Source organism: Muscardinus avellanarius, assembly GCF_963383645.1.
Source record: "Muscardinus avellanarius genome assembly, chromosome: 4".
Classification (NCBI taxonomy): Eukaryota; Metazoa; Chordata; class Mammalia; order Rodentia; family Gliridae; genus Muscardinus; species Muscardinus avellanarius.
In genome coordinates, this window is record NC_137789.1 from 45192906 (window position 1) to 45208103 (window position 15198).

The 15198-nt window shown below is 39.8% G+C and overlaps 1 protein-coding gene across 1 annotated transcript in view; it reads left to right on the top strand.

Moving 5' to 3' along the window:
- The window catches only part of VIRMA (vir like m6A methyltransferase associated), a gene marked incomplete at its 3' end in the record, with an annotated part of 96122 nt that overhangs the window by 63523 nt on the left and 17401 nt on the right, over positions 1–15198 (top strand). The window contains exons 12-17 of the mRNA XM_080693950.1: positions 3477–3570; positions 3703–4247; positions 4770–5005; positions 6092–6344; positions 10010–10227; positions 13639–13771. Coding sequence (XP_080550076.1) covers positions 3477–3570; positions 3703–4247; positions 4770–5005; positions 6092–6344; positions 10010–10227; positions 13639–13771 — 1479 coding nt within the window. The remainder of the gene's footprint in view (positions 1–3476; positions 3571–3702; positions 4248–4769; positions 5006–6091; positions 6345–10009; positions 10228–13638; positions 13772–15198) is intronic.

Here is a 15198-nt window from a genome sequence, read left to right on the forward strand (position 1 = left end):
CCATCCTCCTGGTGATACTCTGTTTTAAAATAAAGAGTTAAAAATAGATCTGAGCATGTACCTCAGAGGTAGAATGCCCTGGGTTCAGTTCCCCGTGCCATTAAAATTTTTTTTTATTTATTTATTTATTTATTTATTTATTTATTTATTTATTTATTTATTTTGTGTGTGTGGTACTGGGGGTAGAACTCAGAGGCTTTTTACCTCCAGGCTATACTCCCAGACCTATTTTATACTTCATTTGGAACCAGGGTCTTAGTAAGTTGCTGAGAGTCTCACTAAGTAGCTAAGACTGGCTTCGAACCTGTGCGATCTTCCTGTCTCAGCCTCCCAAGCGCGGGGATTACAAGTGTGCGCCACCACGCCTGGCAAAAAAAATTATTTCTATTTAGATTCTGTGTGTGTCTCTGTGTGTGTCAGTAAGTCAGTCAGTCAGCCAGCCAGCCAGCCAGCCAGTCAGTCACTGGGGATTGACTCCAGAGGCATTCTACCTTCAAGCTACACCTTCAGTCCTATTTTATTTATTTATATATGTTATTGGTGGTACTGGGGGTGGAATGCAGTGTTGTTTCTACCTCCAGGCTATACTCCCAGACCTATTTTATTCTTTATTTGGAAACAGGGTCTAACTAAGTTTCTGAGAGCCTCACTAAGTAGCTGAGGCTGGCTTTGAACCTGTGCAATCCTTCTGTCTCAGCCTCCCAAGTGCTGGAATTACAAGCGTGCGCCACTACGCCTGGTTCCTATTTTATTTATTTTGAAACAAGAGCCTCACTAGGTTGATGAGAGTCTCACTACGTGCTTAGGCTGTTCTCATAATTGCAATCCTTTTGTCTCAACCTCCCAGTTACTGGGATTACTCCCAAGTACATGGTGTATGTCACCATGAGTGGTCACAGCCTTTTAAAAGATATAGTCATTGTAGCAGGCATGGTAAATGCACACCTGTTATTCCAGAACTTGGGAGACTGAGACAGGAAAATTGCAGTTTGGAGGTCAGCCTCAGCAGCTTAGCAAGATCCTGTTTTAAAATAAAAAAAATAAAATAGGCCTGGGGATATAGTTCGAAGGTAGAACACCCTTGAATTCAATTCCCAGTACCAAAAATAAATGAATTAAAAAAGGTTGGGTGTGTAGCCCAGAGATAGAATACCCATGTTCAATCATCAGCATAAAAAAAACCTTCAACATAAGACTCCCAAAAGATAGACATTGCTTCATATTTGAGAGAGAAGATATATAAAATTGGTAAACTGAAAAACGCTGTCTTATTTACCTTTAGAAAAAATTTCTAAGCTCTTTTTGTTTGTTTGGTTTTGAGGATTGAGCCCATGGGAGTTCTACCTCCTTGCTATACACCATGCCCTTTTTATTTTGAGACAGGATCTCACTCAGCAACTAAGAGTCTTGTATGTTGCTGAGGCTGTGCTTGAACCTGTAATCCTCTTTCTTTTCTTTTCTTTTCTTTTCTTTTCTTTTTTTTTTTGTTTTGGTTCTTTAAAAATATTTGTAGCCGGGCGTGGTGGCGCACGCTTGTAATTCCCGTGCTTGGGAGGCTGAGACAGGAGGATCGCGCTGGTTCGAAGCCAGCCCCGCTGGCTTAAGAGACCCTGTTTCCAAAACATAAAAAAGAAAAAAAAATATATATGTATTTGTATTTTAGAATATCTTTTTTTTTTTTAAATTTAACTGAGTGGCATGCTACCTTAGAGTTACAGCCCCAGACCTATTTTTTTTTAGCTTGATAATGAATCTCAATACATTATTAAGGCTGGCCTCAAACCTGCGATCCCTGAACCTGTGTTTCTCAGCCTCCCATGCCTACCTGAAACTCCTTTTCTTTACATAATAGCAATGTATTGCAAAATATGCCAAAGATAAAATAACTTGTTAAACTTCTTTAGCTCAAAAATTTTTGCTCGCTTGCTTTATTTATTTATTTATTTATTTATTTATTTATTTATTTTTCGTACTGGGGATTGAACCCAAGAGCATTCTACATTCAAGCTACACTCCAAGCCCAATTTTTATTCTTTATTTTAAACAGAGTCTCACTAAGTTGTAGAGGGCTGCGCTAAGTAGCTGAGGCTGGCTGCAAACCCTATTTTATTTTTATTTTGAAATAGCATCTCATTAGGTTAATGAGCTTCGCTACTTTCTCAAACTGTGTCCTCAAACTGATTTTCCTCTTTGAGTCTCCCAAGTTTTGGGATTACAGGCCTACACCACCATGCCTGGCTCAAACTTTATGTTTTAAATATACTAAATAGGCTGGGTGTGGTGGCACACGTGTATAACCCTAGTACTTGGGAGTCTGAGACAGGAGGATCTCAGGTTTGTGGCCAGCCTCAGCTCCTTAGGCCTTCCACAACTTAGGAAGACCCTATTTCAAATAAAGAATTAAAAATAGGTGTAGTAGTAGCTCAGAGGTAGAATGCCCCTGGGTTCAATCCCCAGTACTGCCAAAATAAACTAAAGAATAAATATAAAATGTACCAGGCATGGTGGTGCATACCTACAATCTTAGTACCTACAATCTTAGTACTTAGGAGCTGAGACAGGAGATTACAATTTAAGACCTGCCTCAATAATTTAGTGAACCTCACGAGGTCCTGTTTCCAAAACAAAAAATAAAAATGGGCCGGGGTTGGGGGTCAACCTCAGGGGTAGAATGCCCCTGGGTTCCATCCCCAGAAACACACAGACACACAAATTTATATTATATGTATATGTGATATATATGTATATATATTATATGTATTTTAAGTTGTATGTACTTAAAGCACTATGTTTTATTTTGTTTGGTGCTAGGAATCAAGCCAGGGTCTTGGTGTGCATGTGCTCTACAGTTCTTCCTGAACAGTTTTTGTAACTGTAAATAAATATTAAAAATCTATGCTCAATTATTTTAAATTAATGCTGTATCTGACCGGGCATTGTTGGCGCACACTTGTAATCCCAGCCTTCGGGAGGCTGAGACCGGAAGATTGCAGTTCGCAGACAGCCTCAGCTACTTAGTTAGGGCCTTGCAACTTAGTGAGACCATTTTTCAAAATGAAGAATAAAAGCCAGGTGTGGTGGCGCACGCTTGTAATCCCAGCGCTTGGGAGGCTGAGACAGGAAGATTACACAAGTTCGAAGCCAGCCTCAGCTACTTAGTGAGGCTCTCAGCAACTTAGTGAAACCGTGTTTCCAAATAAAGTATAAAATAGGTCTGGGAGTATAACCCAGAGGTAGAAAAGCCCCTGGATTCTACCCCTAAATACCACCAAAAATAAAAAAAATTAATAATAATAATAATAATAATAAAGAATAAAAAATAGGGCAGAGGGTATAGCTTGGGGGGTCGAATGCCCCTGGATTCCATCTGCAGACCCGCAAAAAAAAAGAAAAAAAAAAAAAGCTGTATCTGGAATTTTCTCTTGTATGATGGGTATTCCAAAAATGATATGCTCCATTCATTTTTATTTTTAAAGAATATTGATAACTTGATGACTGCTGAAGGAGTTGGCCTGACCACTGCCTTACGTGTTCTCTGTAATGTGGCTTGCCCACCACCACCTATTGAAGGTAATATGGCTACTCTACTTAAAAACTATTGTTCTTTAAATCTAATATAAATACCACTTATTTAAATAATCAGATTCTTAACTGGTTACTAATGTATAAGTAATTTATTTTTTGTTTTTTCTTTAAATAAAGGTCAACAGAAAGACCTGAAATGGAATCTTGCTGTTATTCAGCTTTTTTCTGCTGAAGGAATGGACACCTTTATTCGGGTTCTACAAAAATTGAACAGTATTTTGACTCAGCCTTGGAGGCTCCATGTCAACATGGGGACTACCCTTCACAGAGTTACTACTATTTCAATGGCTCGCTGCACACTCACTCTACTTAAAACTATGTTAACAGAACTCCTGAGAGGTGGATCCTTTGAGTTTAAGGACATGCGTGTTCCTTCAGCACTTGTTACTTTACACATGCTCCTGTGCTCTATCCCCCTCTCAGGTCGTTTGGACAGTGATGAACAGAAAATTCAGAATGATATCATTGATATCTTACTGACTTTTACACAAGGAGTTAATGAAAAACTCACAATCTCAGAAGAGACTCTGGCCAATAATACTTGGTCTTTAATGTTAAAGGAAGTTCTTTCTTCCATCTTGAAGGTTCCTGAAGGATTTTTTTCTGGACTCATACTCCTTTCAGAGCTGCTGCCTCTTCCTTTGCCCATGCAAACAACTCAGGTATCACTTACATATAACATGCATCTTATAAATGACTGCAGTAACACTTATAATAAAGTCAGTGATTTTGTTAAAAACTAATCCTCATCCTTCTACCCAAAAAGACATAAAATAACTGGATGAGGGTGAGTTAAAACTGAAGCAAGTTGGTCATTGAGGAAATAATGGGGTAAACATTTTAAATAAATTTTTGTTAAAGTGAATTTTATTATGCTGTTATGTATACATGTGCTGACATTTTTCCTGTTATTTTAAATCCTTTCCTTTTTAAAATGTGTTAGAATTTGCGAATAACTAGGTTGTTTCACCAATGGACTCTGTTCAACTGACTGCTAACCTGAGAACAATGAGATTTTTAAGACTCATTAAATTCAAACAAATGTTTAATTGTATAATAGAAAATTAAATGTTTTAAGCATGCAGTAAAGATGTTCTTTTTATAACAGTTCTTCCTGAACAGTTTTTGTGACTATAAATAAATATTAAAAATCTATGTATACACACATTATACTTTTTTAACAGGTTATTGAGCCACATGATATATCAGTGGCACTCAACACCCGAAAATTGTGGAGCATGCACCTTCATGTTCAAGCAAAGTTGCTCCAAGAAATAGTTCGCTCTTTCTCTGGCACAACCTGCCAGCCCATTCAACATATGTTACGGCGTATTTGTGTTCAATTGTGTGACCTTGCCTCACCAACTGCACTTCTGATTATGAGAACTGTGTTGGATTTGATTGTAGAAGACTTACAAAGGTATTTTCATTTTGCATTAACAAATTTTTTCTCAACTTCTTGACGCAGAGACACTTTTTACACTTAGAATTTGGAAATCATGGTTTAGACTTCCCAGATAACATATATATGTAATATATGTGTTATATATAAATATACACATATACACATGGATAAGTGCATACATAGAAATTAATTTTAATCAGAAGACTTTATTTCATCATTTCATGTTCAAGATGCCTTGAACGTCTTAATTTGGGACTTTTGTTCTTTTGTGGTACTGATGATTGAACCCAGGCTACATCCTTAGCCTTATTTATTCATTTATTTTTGGTACTGGAGATGGAACCCAGGAGTATTCTACCTCTGAGTTACAGTCCCAACCCTGTCTCTATTTTTTATTCTTTGTTTTGAAACAGGGTATCACTGAGTTGCAAAGGGCCTCACTAAGTAGCTGAGTCTGTCAGGGAACTTGATTCTCCTTTCTCAGCCTCCAAAATGGTGGGATTACAAGCTGTGCCACCACGCCCTGCTATTTTTTTAATTTTGAAACAGGGTCTTGCTACATTGCTAAGAAGCACTTTATGTTGCTGAGGCTGGTCTCAAATCTAGGGTTATTCTGTCTCAGCCTTCCAAGTTCTGAGATCTGTGTGCCACCTCACCTGGCCAATCTGGGACTTTTGAAAGGTGATCCTTAAAGAAGTTCTGTGGTTTAAGAAAATAGAAATTTGAAACCCTGAAGCCAGGTTTGGTGGCTCATGCTTGTAATCCCAGTACTTGGTAGGCTGAGACAGAAGGATCTCTGGTTTGAAGCTAGTAACTTAGACCCTGTTTCAAAGTAAAAAGTAAAAAAGGCTGTGGGCACAGCTCAGTGGTTGAATGACCCTGGGCTCAATCCCATAAACGGAAGGGAGGGAGGCAGAGGGAAAAACTTAACTTTATAAAATTTTATAGTAATTGTAAAATTCCAGAAAATTTGGCCTATCCAAGGAATGAAAATGTTTCATATAAGACTTCTGTAAGTTCATATGAATAGAAAAATAAATATTAAATAGTGCCATTAAAGTGGCATTAAACTTTTTACTAAATGTGTTGATTTTATTTCAGCACTTCAGAAGACAAAGAAAAGCAGTATACTAGCCAAACCACCAGGTTGCTTGCTCTTCTGGATGCCCTGGCTTCACACAAAGCTTGTAAATTAGCTATTTTGCATCTAATTAATGGAACTGTTAAAGGTGATGAAAGATATGCAGAGATATTCCAGGATCTTTTAGCTTTGGTGCGGTCTCCTGGAGACAGTGTTATTCGCCAGCAGTGTGTTGAATATATCACATCCATTTTGCAGTCTCTCTGTGATCAGGTATTTATAGTTATTTTATAAAGTCTGTGTGTGTGTGTGTGTGTGTGTGTGTGTGTGTGTGTGTGTGTGTGTCTGTCTGCTTTAAGGTTTCTCTTGATAGAAATCTTGGCTGTGAAAAAGAGTTCTCACCTATGTTTTATTATTCCTGCTCTTGTTTAGGAAGGTAAATTTGAAATGTGAACAGTAAGGTGGTACTTTGTAATATTATTTGGGTTATTATTTCATGAGTTTCTCTGAAGAGCATTTTTCTCCTTTCTAAGAGTACAGACATGAATGATTGCTTTGTGTGTAATTGTTTTGATATATTTTAGGGTTGGTTACGGCTTACTATGTTAATTTTCCTCTTGTATTACATACCAAGTAATATCTTACAGCTTTGCTGTTGGTTGAGTTATTATGTTCTGTTATTTGAGAACTTTTTTTTTTTTTTTGGTGGTGGTGGTGGTGGTGGTAATGGGAATTGAACCCGGGGTATTCTACCTCTGAGCTACACATCCAGCCCTATTTTATTCTTTATTTTGAAACTAAGTTGTGGAAGGCCTTACTCAGTAGCTGAGACTTGCTGCTAACCTGCAATCCTCCTGTCTCAGTCTCCCAAGTATTGGAATTACAAGCATATACCACCATGCCTAGCCCATCTGGCTTGCTTGCTCGTTTGTTTGTTTGTTTGTTTGTTTGTTTGTTTATTTATTTATTTATTTATTTATTTATTATTGCAGTACTGGGGATGGAACCCAGGGGTGTTCTACTTCCGAGCTACACCCTCAGCTCTATTTTTTTTTTTCTTTATTTTGAAACAGGGTCTCACTGAGTTGCAGAGGGCCTCACTAAGTGGCTGAGGCTGGCCGTGAACTGTGATCCTACTGTCTCAGCCTCCCAAATGCTGGGATTACAAGGGTGCACCACCATGCCCGGCTTAATTGTGTGTGTGTGTGTGTGTGTGTGTGTGTGTGTGTGTGTGTGTGTGTGTGTTACTGGGGTGGAATCCAGGGGCTTTTCTACCTCCAGGCTACACTCCCAGACCTATTTTATACTTTATTTGGAAACAGGGTCTCACTAAGTTTCTGAGAGCCTCACTAAGTAGCTGAGGCTGGCTTCAAACCTGTGCGATCCTCCTGTTTCAGCCTCCCAAGCCCTGGGATTACAAGCGTGAGCCACCATGCCCAGCTTATTTTTAATTTTGAAACAGGGTTTTACTAATTTGCTGGGGCTGGCCTCAAACCTGAGATCTTCCTGTCTCAGCCTCCCAATAATGTTTGTTTGTGTGTGGGGGGTGGGAGGGTACTGGGAATTAAGCCCAGAGATTTTCTACCTTTGAGCTATACCCCCAAACCAGTTTTATTTCTTATTTGGAAACAGGGTCTCACTAAGTTTCTGAGACCCTCACTAAATTGTGGAGGCTGTTCTCAAATCTATGATCTTCCTATCTCATCTCCCCAATACTGGTATTACAAGGGTATACTACCATACTTGGCTAAAGGTCTTCTTTTAAAGAAAAAATATTGTCAATGGGGATGGTGGTACATGCCTGTAAACCCAGTACTCAGGAGGCTGAGATAGGAGAATTATAGATTCATAGCCAGCGTTGGCAACTTACTGAGACCTTTTATAACTTAGCGGGACCCTGTTTCCAAATAATAAAATAGTTCTGGGGGTGGAGGTCAGGTAGAATGTCTTGGGTTTAGTCTGTAGTATCACAAGAAGAAAAAAACAAAATAAAATAGGGCTGGAGATACAGTTCAGAAGTAAGAATACCCATGGGTTTAATCCCCAGTACCACACATATACACACACAAAAATTAAAAATATTGTAAAAGAAGATTTTTTTTACTTATGTTTTCTTACATTAATTTTTCCCCCCTCCCTTCCTCCCTCTCTGCCTGCCCTCCCTCCCTCCCTCCCTCCCTCCCTTCCTCCCTCCCTCCCTTCCTTCCTTCCTTTCTCCAGCTCATTTTAGTTTTTTTTTTTTTTTTTTTTTGGTGGTACTGGGGTTCCTGGAAGCCTTCTACCTCCGGGCTATACTCCCAGACCTAATTTTTTTATTTGGAAACAGGGTCTCTTAAGCCAGTGAGGCTGACTCCGAACCAGTGCTATCCTCCTGTGTCAGCCTCCCAAGTGTGGGGATTACAAGAGTGCGCCACTGCGCCCGGCTAGTTTTTATTTCTTCATTACCCATTTAGGCCTTGAATTTGAGATCCTCCTGTCAGCCTCCCGATTAGCTGGGATTACAGGCATGTGCTACCACTCCTGGCCTTTCATTAACTTGTATAAAAAGACCAAACAATTTTTTTTATTCATTAATTCTCATATTCTATTTTTCTCTCTCCCCCCTCCCTCTCTCTCTCTTCCCTCCCTCTCTCCTCTCTCTCCCTTCCCTTTCTCCCTCCCTCCTCTCTCTTTCCTCCCTCTCTCCCTCCCTCCCTCTCTCCTTGCTCTTCCCTCCCTCCCTCCATCCCTTCCTCTCTTTGTAATAAGGATTGAACCAGGAACATTCTACTTTTTTTTTTTTTGGTGGTACTGGGGGTGGAACTCAGAGGTTTTCTACCTCCGGGCTATACTCCCAGACCTATTTTATATTTTATTTGGAAACAGGGTCTCACTAAGTTGCTGAGAGCCTTACTAAGTAGCTGAGTCTGGCTTCGAACCTGCACGATCCTCCTGTCTCAGCCTCCCAAGCGCAGGGATTACAAGCGTGCGCCACCACGCCCGGCTGGAACATTCTACTTTTGAGCCACATTATCAGCTCTATGATATTTTTTATTTTGAAACCGTCTCATTGAGTTGCTGATGCTGGCTGCAAACCTGTGATTCTCCTTTCTCAGCCTCCTAAGTACTGAGATTACAGGCAAGCACCACTACAAGCTTGCTTTCTCTCTTGTGTGTGTGTGCACACATACACACTAGGGATCAAAACGCAGATAGGGCCTTGTGCATAGTAAACATGTACTCTACCGTGGAACTATGCTCCTAACCCCATTTTTTTTTTTTTTTTAACAGTACTAGGGATCGAATCCAGGTCTTGGGTCATGTTAGGCAAATGCACTACAACTGAGCTACATCCCCATGCCTTCTTTACTAATTATTTGAATCTTTTTTCTTTTCTTTTTTTGTGATGGTGGGGATTGAACCAAGGGGCATTCTGTTTCTGAGCTATACCCCAGCCCTGTTTTATTTTGTATTTGGAATCAGTGTCTCACTAAGTTCCTGGCAGCCTTGCTAAGTTGCTGAGGCTGGTCTTGAACTGTGATCCTCTTTCTCTCAACTTCCTAACTACTGGGATTACTGGCATATGCCACAACCTCCTGCTTGAATCTAGTTTTTTTGTTTTGTTTTGGTGTATTTTTGTTGTTGGGTTTTTTTTTTTTTTTTTTTTTTTGGTGTTGGTACTGAGGTTCCTGGAAACTCTTCTACCTCCGGGCTACACTCCCAGACCTATTTTTATACTTTTTTATTTGGAAACGGGGTCTCTTAAGCCAGCGCGGCTGTCTTTGAACCTGCACGATCCTCCTGTCTGCCTCCCAAGCGTGCGCCACCACGCCTGGCTTGAATCTAGTTTTGGATGGTACCCTCCAACAATATTTTAAGCTAGATAATTAATGTAGTATTTATTGCTGTATACTTCTGAATAAATAATAATTTTTTCTTATTCCCTTTCTTCTTCACAGGACATTGCACTTATTTTGCCAACCTCTTCTGAAGGCTCTATTTCTGAACTGGAGCAGCTTTCCAATTCTCTACCAAACAAAGAATTGATGGCCTCAATTTGTGACTGTTTGTTAGCCACTTTAGCTAACTCTGAGAGCAGCTACAACTGTTTACTGACATGTGTTAGAACCATGATGTTTCTTGCAGAGCATGACTATGGATTATTTCATTTAAAAAGGTAATACTTTAATATAATATACTCTTAGATTTTGAGGGGGATGGTGTGGGGGATGGAACCCAGAGGCATTCAACCTCTGAGCCTCCAGTCCTTTTTATTATTTATTTTTATTTTTATTTATTTATTTTTGCATGTGTGTGTGGGGTACTGGGGATTGAATCATTGAACCCTGGGGCCTTCTTCCTCCAACCTACACCTCCAGGCCCCCCCCCCCTTTTTTTTTTACGGTACTGGAGATAGAACCCAGGGTCATTCTATCTCCAAGCTATACCCCCATCCCTATTTTTTATTCTTTATTTTGAAACAGGGTCTTACTGAGTTGCAAAGGGAACGCAAAGGGCCTCACTAAGTAGTGGCTGAGGGTGGCCGCGAACTATGATCCTCCTGTCTCAGTCTCACAAATGCTGGGATTACAAGCATGCACCACCACGCCTGGCTCTCTTTTTTATTTTTATTTTTAAATAGGATCTTGCTAGGTTGCTGAGGCTCACTTTTTGCCGAGGTTGTCCTTGAACCCGTGATCCTTCTGTTTGTGTGTGTGTGTGTGTGTGTGTGTGTGTGTGTGTGTGTGGTACTGGGGGTGGAACCCAGGGGCTTTTCTACCTCCAGGCTATACTCTCAGACCTATTTTTTTTTTTTAATATATACTTTATTTGGAAACAGGGTCTCACTAAGTTGCTGAGAGCCTCACTAAGTAGCTGAGGCTGGCTTTGAACCTGTGTGATCCTCCTGTCAGCCTCCCAAGTGCTGGGATTACAAGCGTGAGCCACTACACCTGACATAAACCTGAGATCCTTCTATCTCAGCTTCTCAAGTCCTGGGATTATAACTATGCGCCACCACGCCTGGCATTTATTATTTTGAATCAGGGTCTTGATAAGTTTCTGAGAGTCTCACTAAGTTGTTGAAGCTGGCCTCATGCCTGCAACCCTCTTATCTAAGCCTCCCAAGTACTGTGATTACAGGCATGCACCACTACATTTGGCTTACTCTTAGATTTAATTTTTTGCTGTCACACCTCCCCCCACCCCCCCCCAAAATTAATTTATACCTATTGTAGAATGTTGAAGGTATGATTTCTTTCATGGGAAATATTCTGTGTTTAGATTCATGAACAATGGTAGTTTTTTATTTTGGGGGGATTTTTTGTTTTGTTTTTGTGGTACTGGGGATGGAACCCAGGGGCATTCTAGCTTACAGCTATACCCCCAGCCCTGTTTTTTATCCTTTATTTTGAAACAAGGTCTCACTGAGTTGCAAAAGGCCTCACTAAGTAGCTGTGGCTGTTGGAGAACTGCAATCCTCCTGTCTTAGCCTCCCAAGTACTGGGATTACAAGGGTGTGCCACCATACCCGGCTTAGATTTTTTGTGTATGTGTAATACTCTGTAGCAGTCTGGGTTGGTTTTGGGTGTTGATTGTTATGAATAAAGCTATCCTAAACTTTCCATACAGGTTTTTGTGTGATCCTAAATTTCTCTTGGGTAGATGTCTCAGAGTAGAATTGTTGGGTTATGTAGTAGATAAAAGTTTTCCTTGTAGGAAACTGCCAAACTTTTCCAACTTGGATATACCATTTTGCATTCCCACAAGCAATGCATTAAGAGCTCCTATTGCTCCTCAGCCTCACCTGAACTTGGTATTGCAGTTATAGTTGTTTTTGTAGAGACAGTGTTCTGTTCCTCTGGCCTTATACGTACTATCCTCGTGCCTCAGCTTCCTGGGTTCTTGGAATTACAGGTGTGCATCTTCTGCTTTTATTTGAGAGAACAGGTGCTGGGGATTTAATTCAGGGGCATTCTACCTCTGAGCTACACCCCTGGCCCTTCTTAATTTTATTTATTTATTTATTTGGTACTGAGGATTGAACCAGGAATGTTCTATCTCTGAGTGACACCCCCAGACTCTCAAATATTGGAATGATAGGCATGTGACACTATGCCCTGCTCCTTTTTAAAATTATTTTATAGTAAAATAGGGTCTCAGTAAAGTACTGAGGGTCTCGCTGACCTCGGTTATATTGTTTTGATAGACCATGGAAGTATAACTTTCTAGCTTAAGGTTTTGTATAGTGGCTAGTAATTGGTATGGTCCAATCTTGAGCTCATTTTTCCCATTAACAGTATTTTTTTTATTTTGTTATGAAGTTGTAAAGAATAGAAGTCTTTATTTTTTCCCAATTTTATTATTTTACCAAAGTCTTGTATGTTGGCATTTCAGAATTTAACCATGTTTTTCAAACATAAACACTGCATATTTCTTGTTAATATCTTACTTATTCTCATTTTGGCTGAATTTGTTATAGCTGAAAGGACATAATTGAAGATTACAATAGTATTGCCCAGGGGCCTTCTACGTCTGGGCTACATCTCAGACCTATTTTATTTTTTATTTGGAAATAGGGTCTAAGTTGTGGAGGGCCTCACTAAGTTGCTGAGGCTGGCTGCTAACCTGCAATCTTCCTTTCTCATCCTCATAAGTACTGGGCTAACCAGCATGTGTCAACATGCCCAGCTTTATGCTAGGTTTTATAAATGTATTATTTTGGGACATTTTTTACTTATGAGCTTGAAGCTTTGCTTTAAAAGGAGCTGGTAACTGTATATACTGCCCTGTTATATTGTTTGTGTACATAACACATCAAAGTTATTTATACATTTTAATTTTTTATTATTTATTTATTTATTTATTTATTTTTGGTACTGGGGTTCCTGGAAGCCCTTCTACCTCTGGGATATACTCCCAGACCTATTTTTACATTTTTACTTGGAAACAGGGTCTCCTAAGCCAGCGCGTGTGGCTGGCTTCGAACCTACGCGATCCTCCTGTCTCTGCCTCCCAAGCGCGGGGATTACAAGCGTGCGCCACCACGCCTGGTTTATACATTTTTTAAATGGCAAAATATAGCTGGGTGTGGTGGTGTACACTTGTAATCTCAGTACTTGGGAGACTGAGAAGTATCATAGGTTTGCAGCTAGCCTCAGGAACTTAGTGAGAACCTGCTTCAGACTAAAGAATAAAAAAAATAGTGCTGGGGGTGTAGCTCAGAGGTTGAATGCCCCTGGGTTCAGTACCCAGTTCCAGGGAGAAAAAAGTAAAACAAAATGTTGGAATATCGCGGGGCATGGTGGCACATGCTTGTAATCCCAGCATTTGGGAGGCTGAGACTGGAGGATTGCGGTTCTCTGACAGCCTCAAGTTACTTAGTGAGGCCCTCCACAACTTAGTGAGACCCTATTTCATAATAAAGAATAAAAAATAGGGCAAGGGATGTAGCTCAGAGGTCAAATGCCTCTGGGTTCCATCCCCAGACCCACACACACACAAAATCAGAATATATTTTTTTCTGTCTAACTTAGTTTATATATGATCATATTTTAACATAACTATATTCTATTTTCTTAATTCACAGTTCTTTAAGGAAAAACAGTAGTGCTCTCCATAGTTTACTGAAACGAGTGGTGAGCACATTTAGTAAGGACACAGGAGAACTTGCATCTTCATTTTTGGAATTTATGAGACAAATTCTTAACTCTGACACAATAGTAAGTATGTGTGTATGCGTACTTTTGTATGTGTATAGATGTGGTGGTTTTTTATTTTACAAATTCTGTTGTAAGTTAGAGAAAATATCAGTTCAAAAATACTTTGGACTTAAGCCGAGCATGGTGGTGCATGCTTGTATAATCCCAGCATTTGGGAGGCCAAGACAGGAGGATTGAGATTCAAGGCTAGCCTCAGCTACTTAGTGAGGTCCTTTGCAACTCAGTGAGACCTTATTTCAAAATAAAGAATAAGCCGGGTGTGGTGGCACACGCTTTTAATCCCAGCATTCGGGAGGCTGATACTGGAGGATCGCGGTTCGTGGACAGCCTCAGCTACTTAGTGAGGCCCTCCGCAACTCATTGAGACCTGGTTTCAAAATAAAGAATAAAAAATAGGGCAGGGGGTGTAGCTCAGAAGTCAAATGCCCCTGGGTTCCAGCCCCAGACGTGCAAAAAAAAAAAAAAAGAATAAAAATAATAGGGCTGAGATAGTGTAGCTCGGAGGTAAAATGCCTCTGTGTTCCATTCCTAGTAACACACACACACACACACACACACACACACACACACACACACACACACACACACACACACAAAATACCTTAGACTTAGAATAGTGCTTTTTTCTCTGCTCATTCTATTATGCATACTGGGTTCTAATTTGTTTGTTTTATTTTTTTGTTTCTTTGTTTTTTGTTTTGTATTACTGGGAATGGAACCTAGGGGTGTTCTACCTCCAAGCTACACCTTCAGCCCTATTTTTTATTCTTCTTATTTTGCAACAGTTCTCACTGAGTTACAGAGGGCCTCACTAAGTAGTAGCTGAGGCTCTCCGTGAACCATGATCCTCCTGTCTCAGCCTCCCAAATGTTGGGATTACAAGCATGCACCACAACACCCGACCTAATTTATTTTAGAAAAAGAGAGTAGAATATGTTGAAACCTTTTTTAATTTATTAGACACCATTTGTGAATAGTATTTTGCAACAGAGAAAAATATTTCCTATAGTGCCTTAATTTGTTGTTCGCCTTGAGTTACCTTGCTAGAGTAACTCAGAATAGTCAAGTTTTGTCAACTTGTTAAGTATTCACTTATTATTACATAATTGAACATTTACTGATTGTGTTTTAGATGTTATGATTTTGGGGTGACTTTAAAATGTATAATTCTTGAGTATCTGAATTCATCTTAGATATGGACTAAGGATTATTTCACTGACTTTATAATCTTATTGTTAAAATTAAGATTCCCTCTCATTATCATTTCCAAAATCATTGTATATTATTGGCCCAATATCAGAAGCCACTTAGTGAGATTCTCAGCAACTTAGTTGAGACCCTGTTTTCAAATAAAATGTGCCTGGGAGTATAGCCTGGAGGTAGAGGGCCCCTGGGCTTCATCCCCAGTACCCCCCCACACACACACA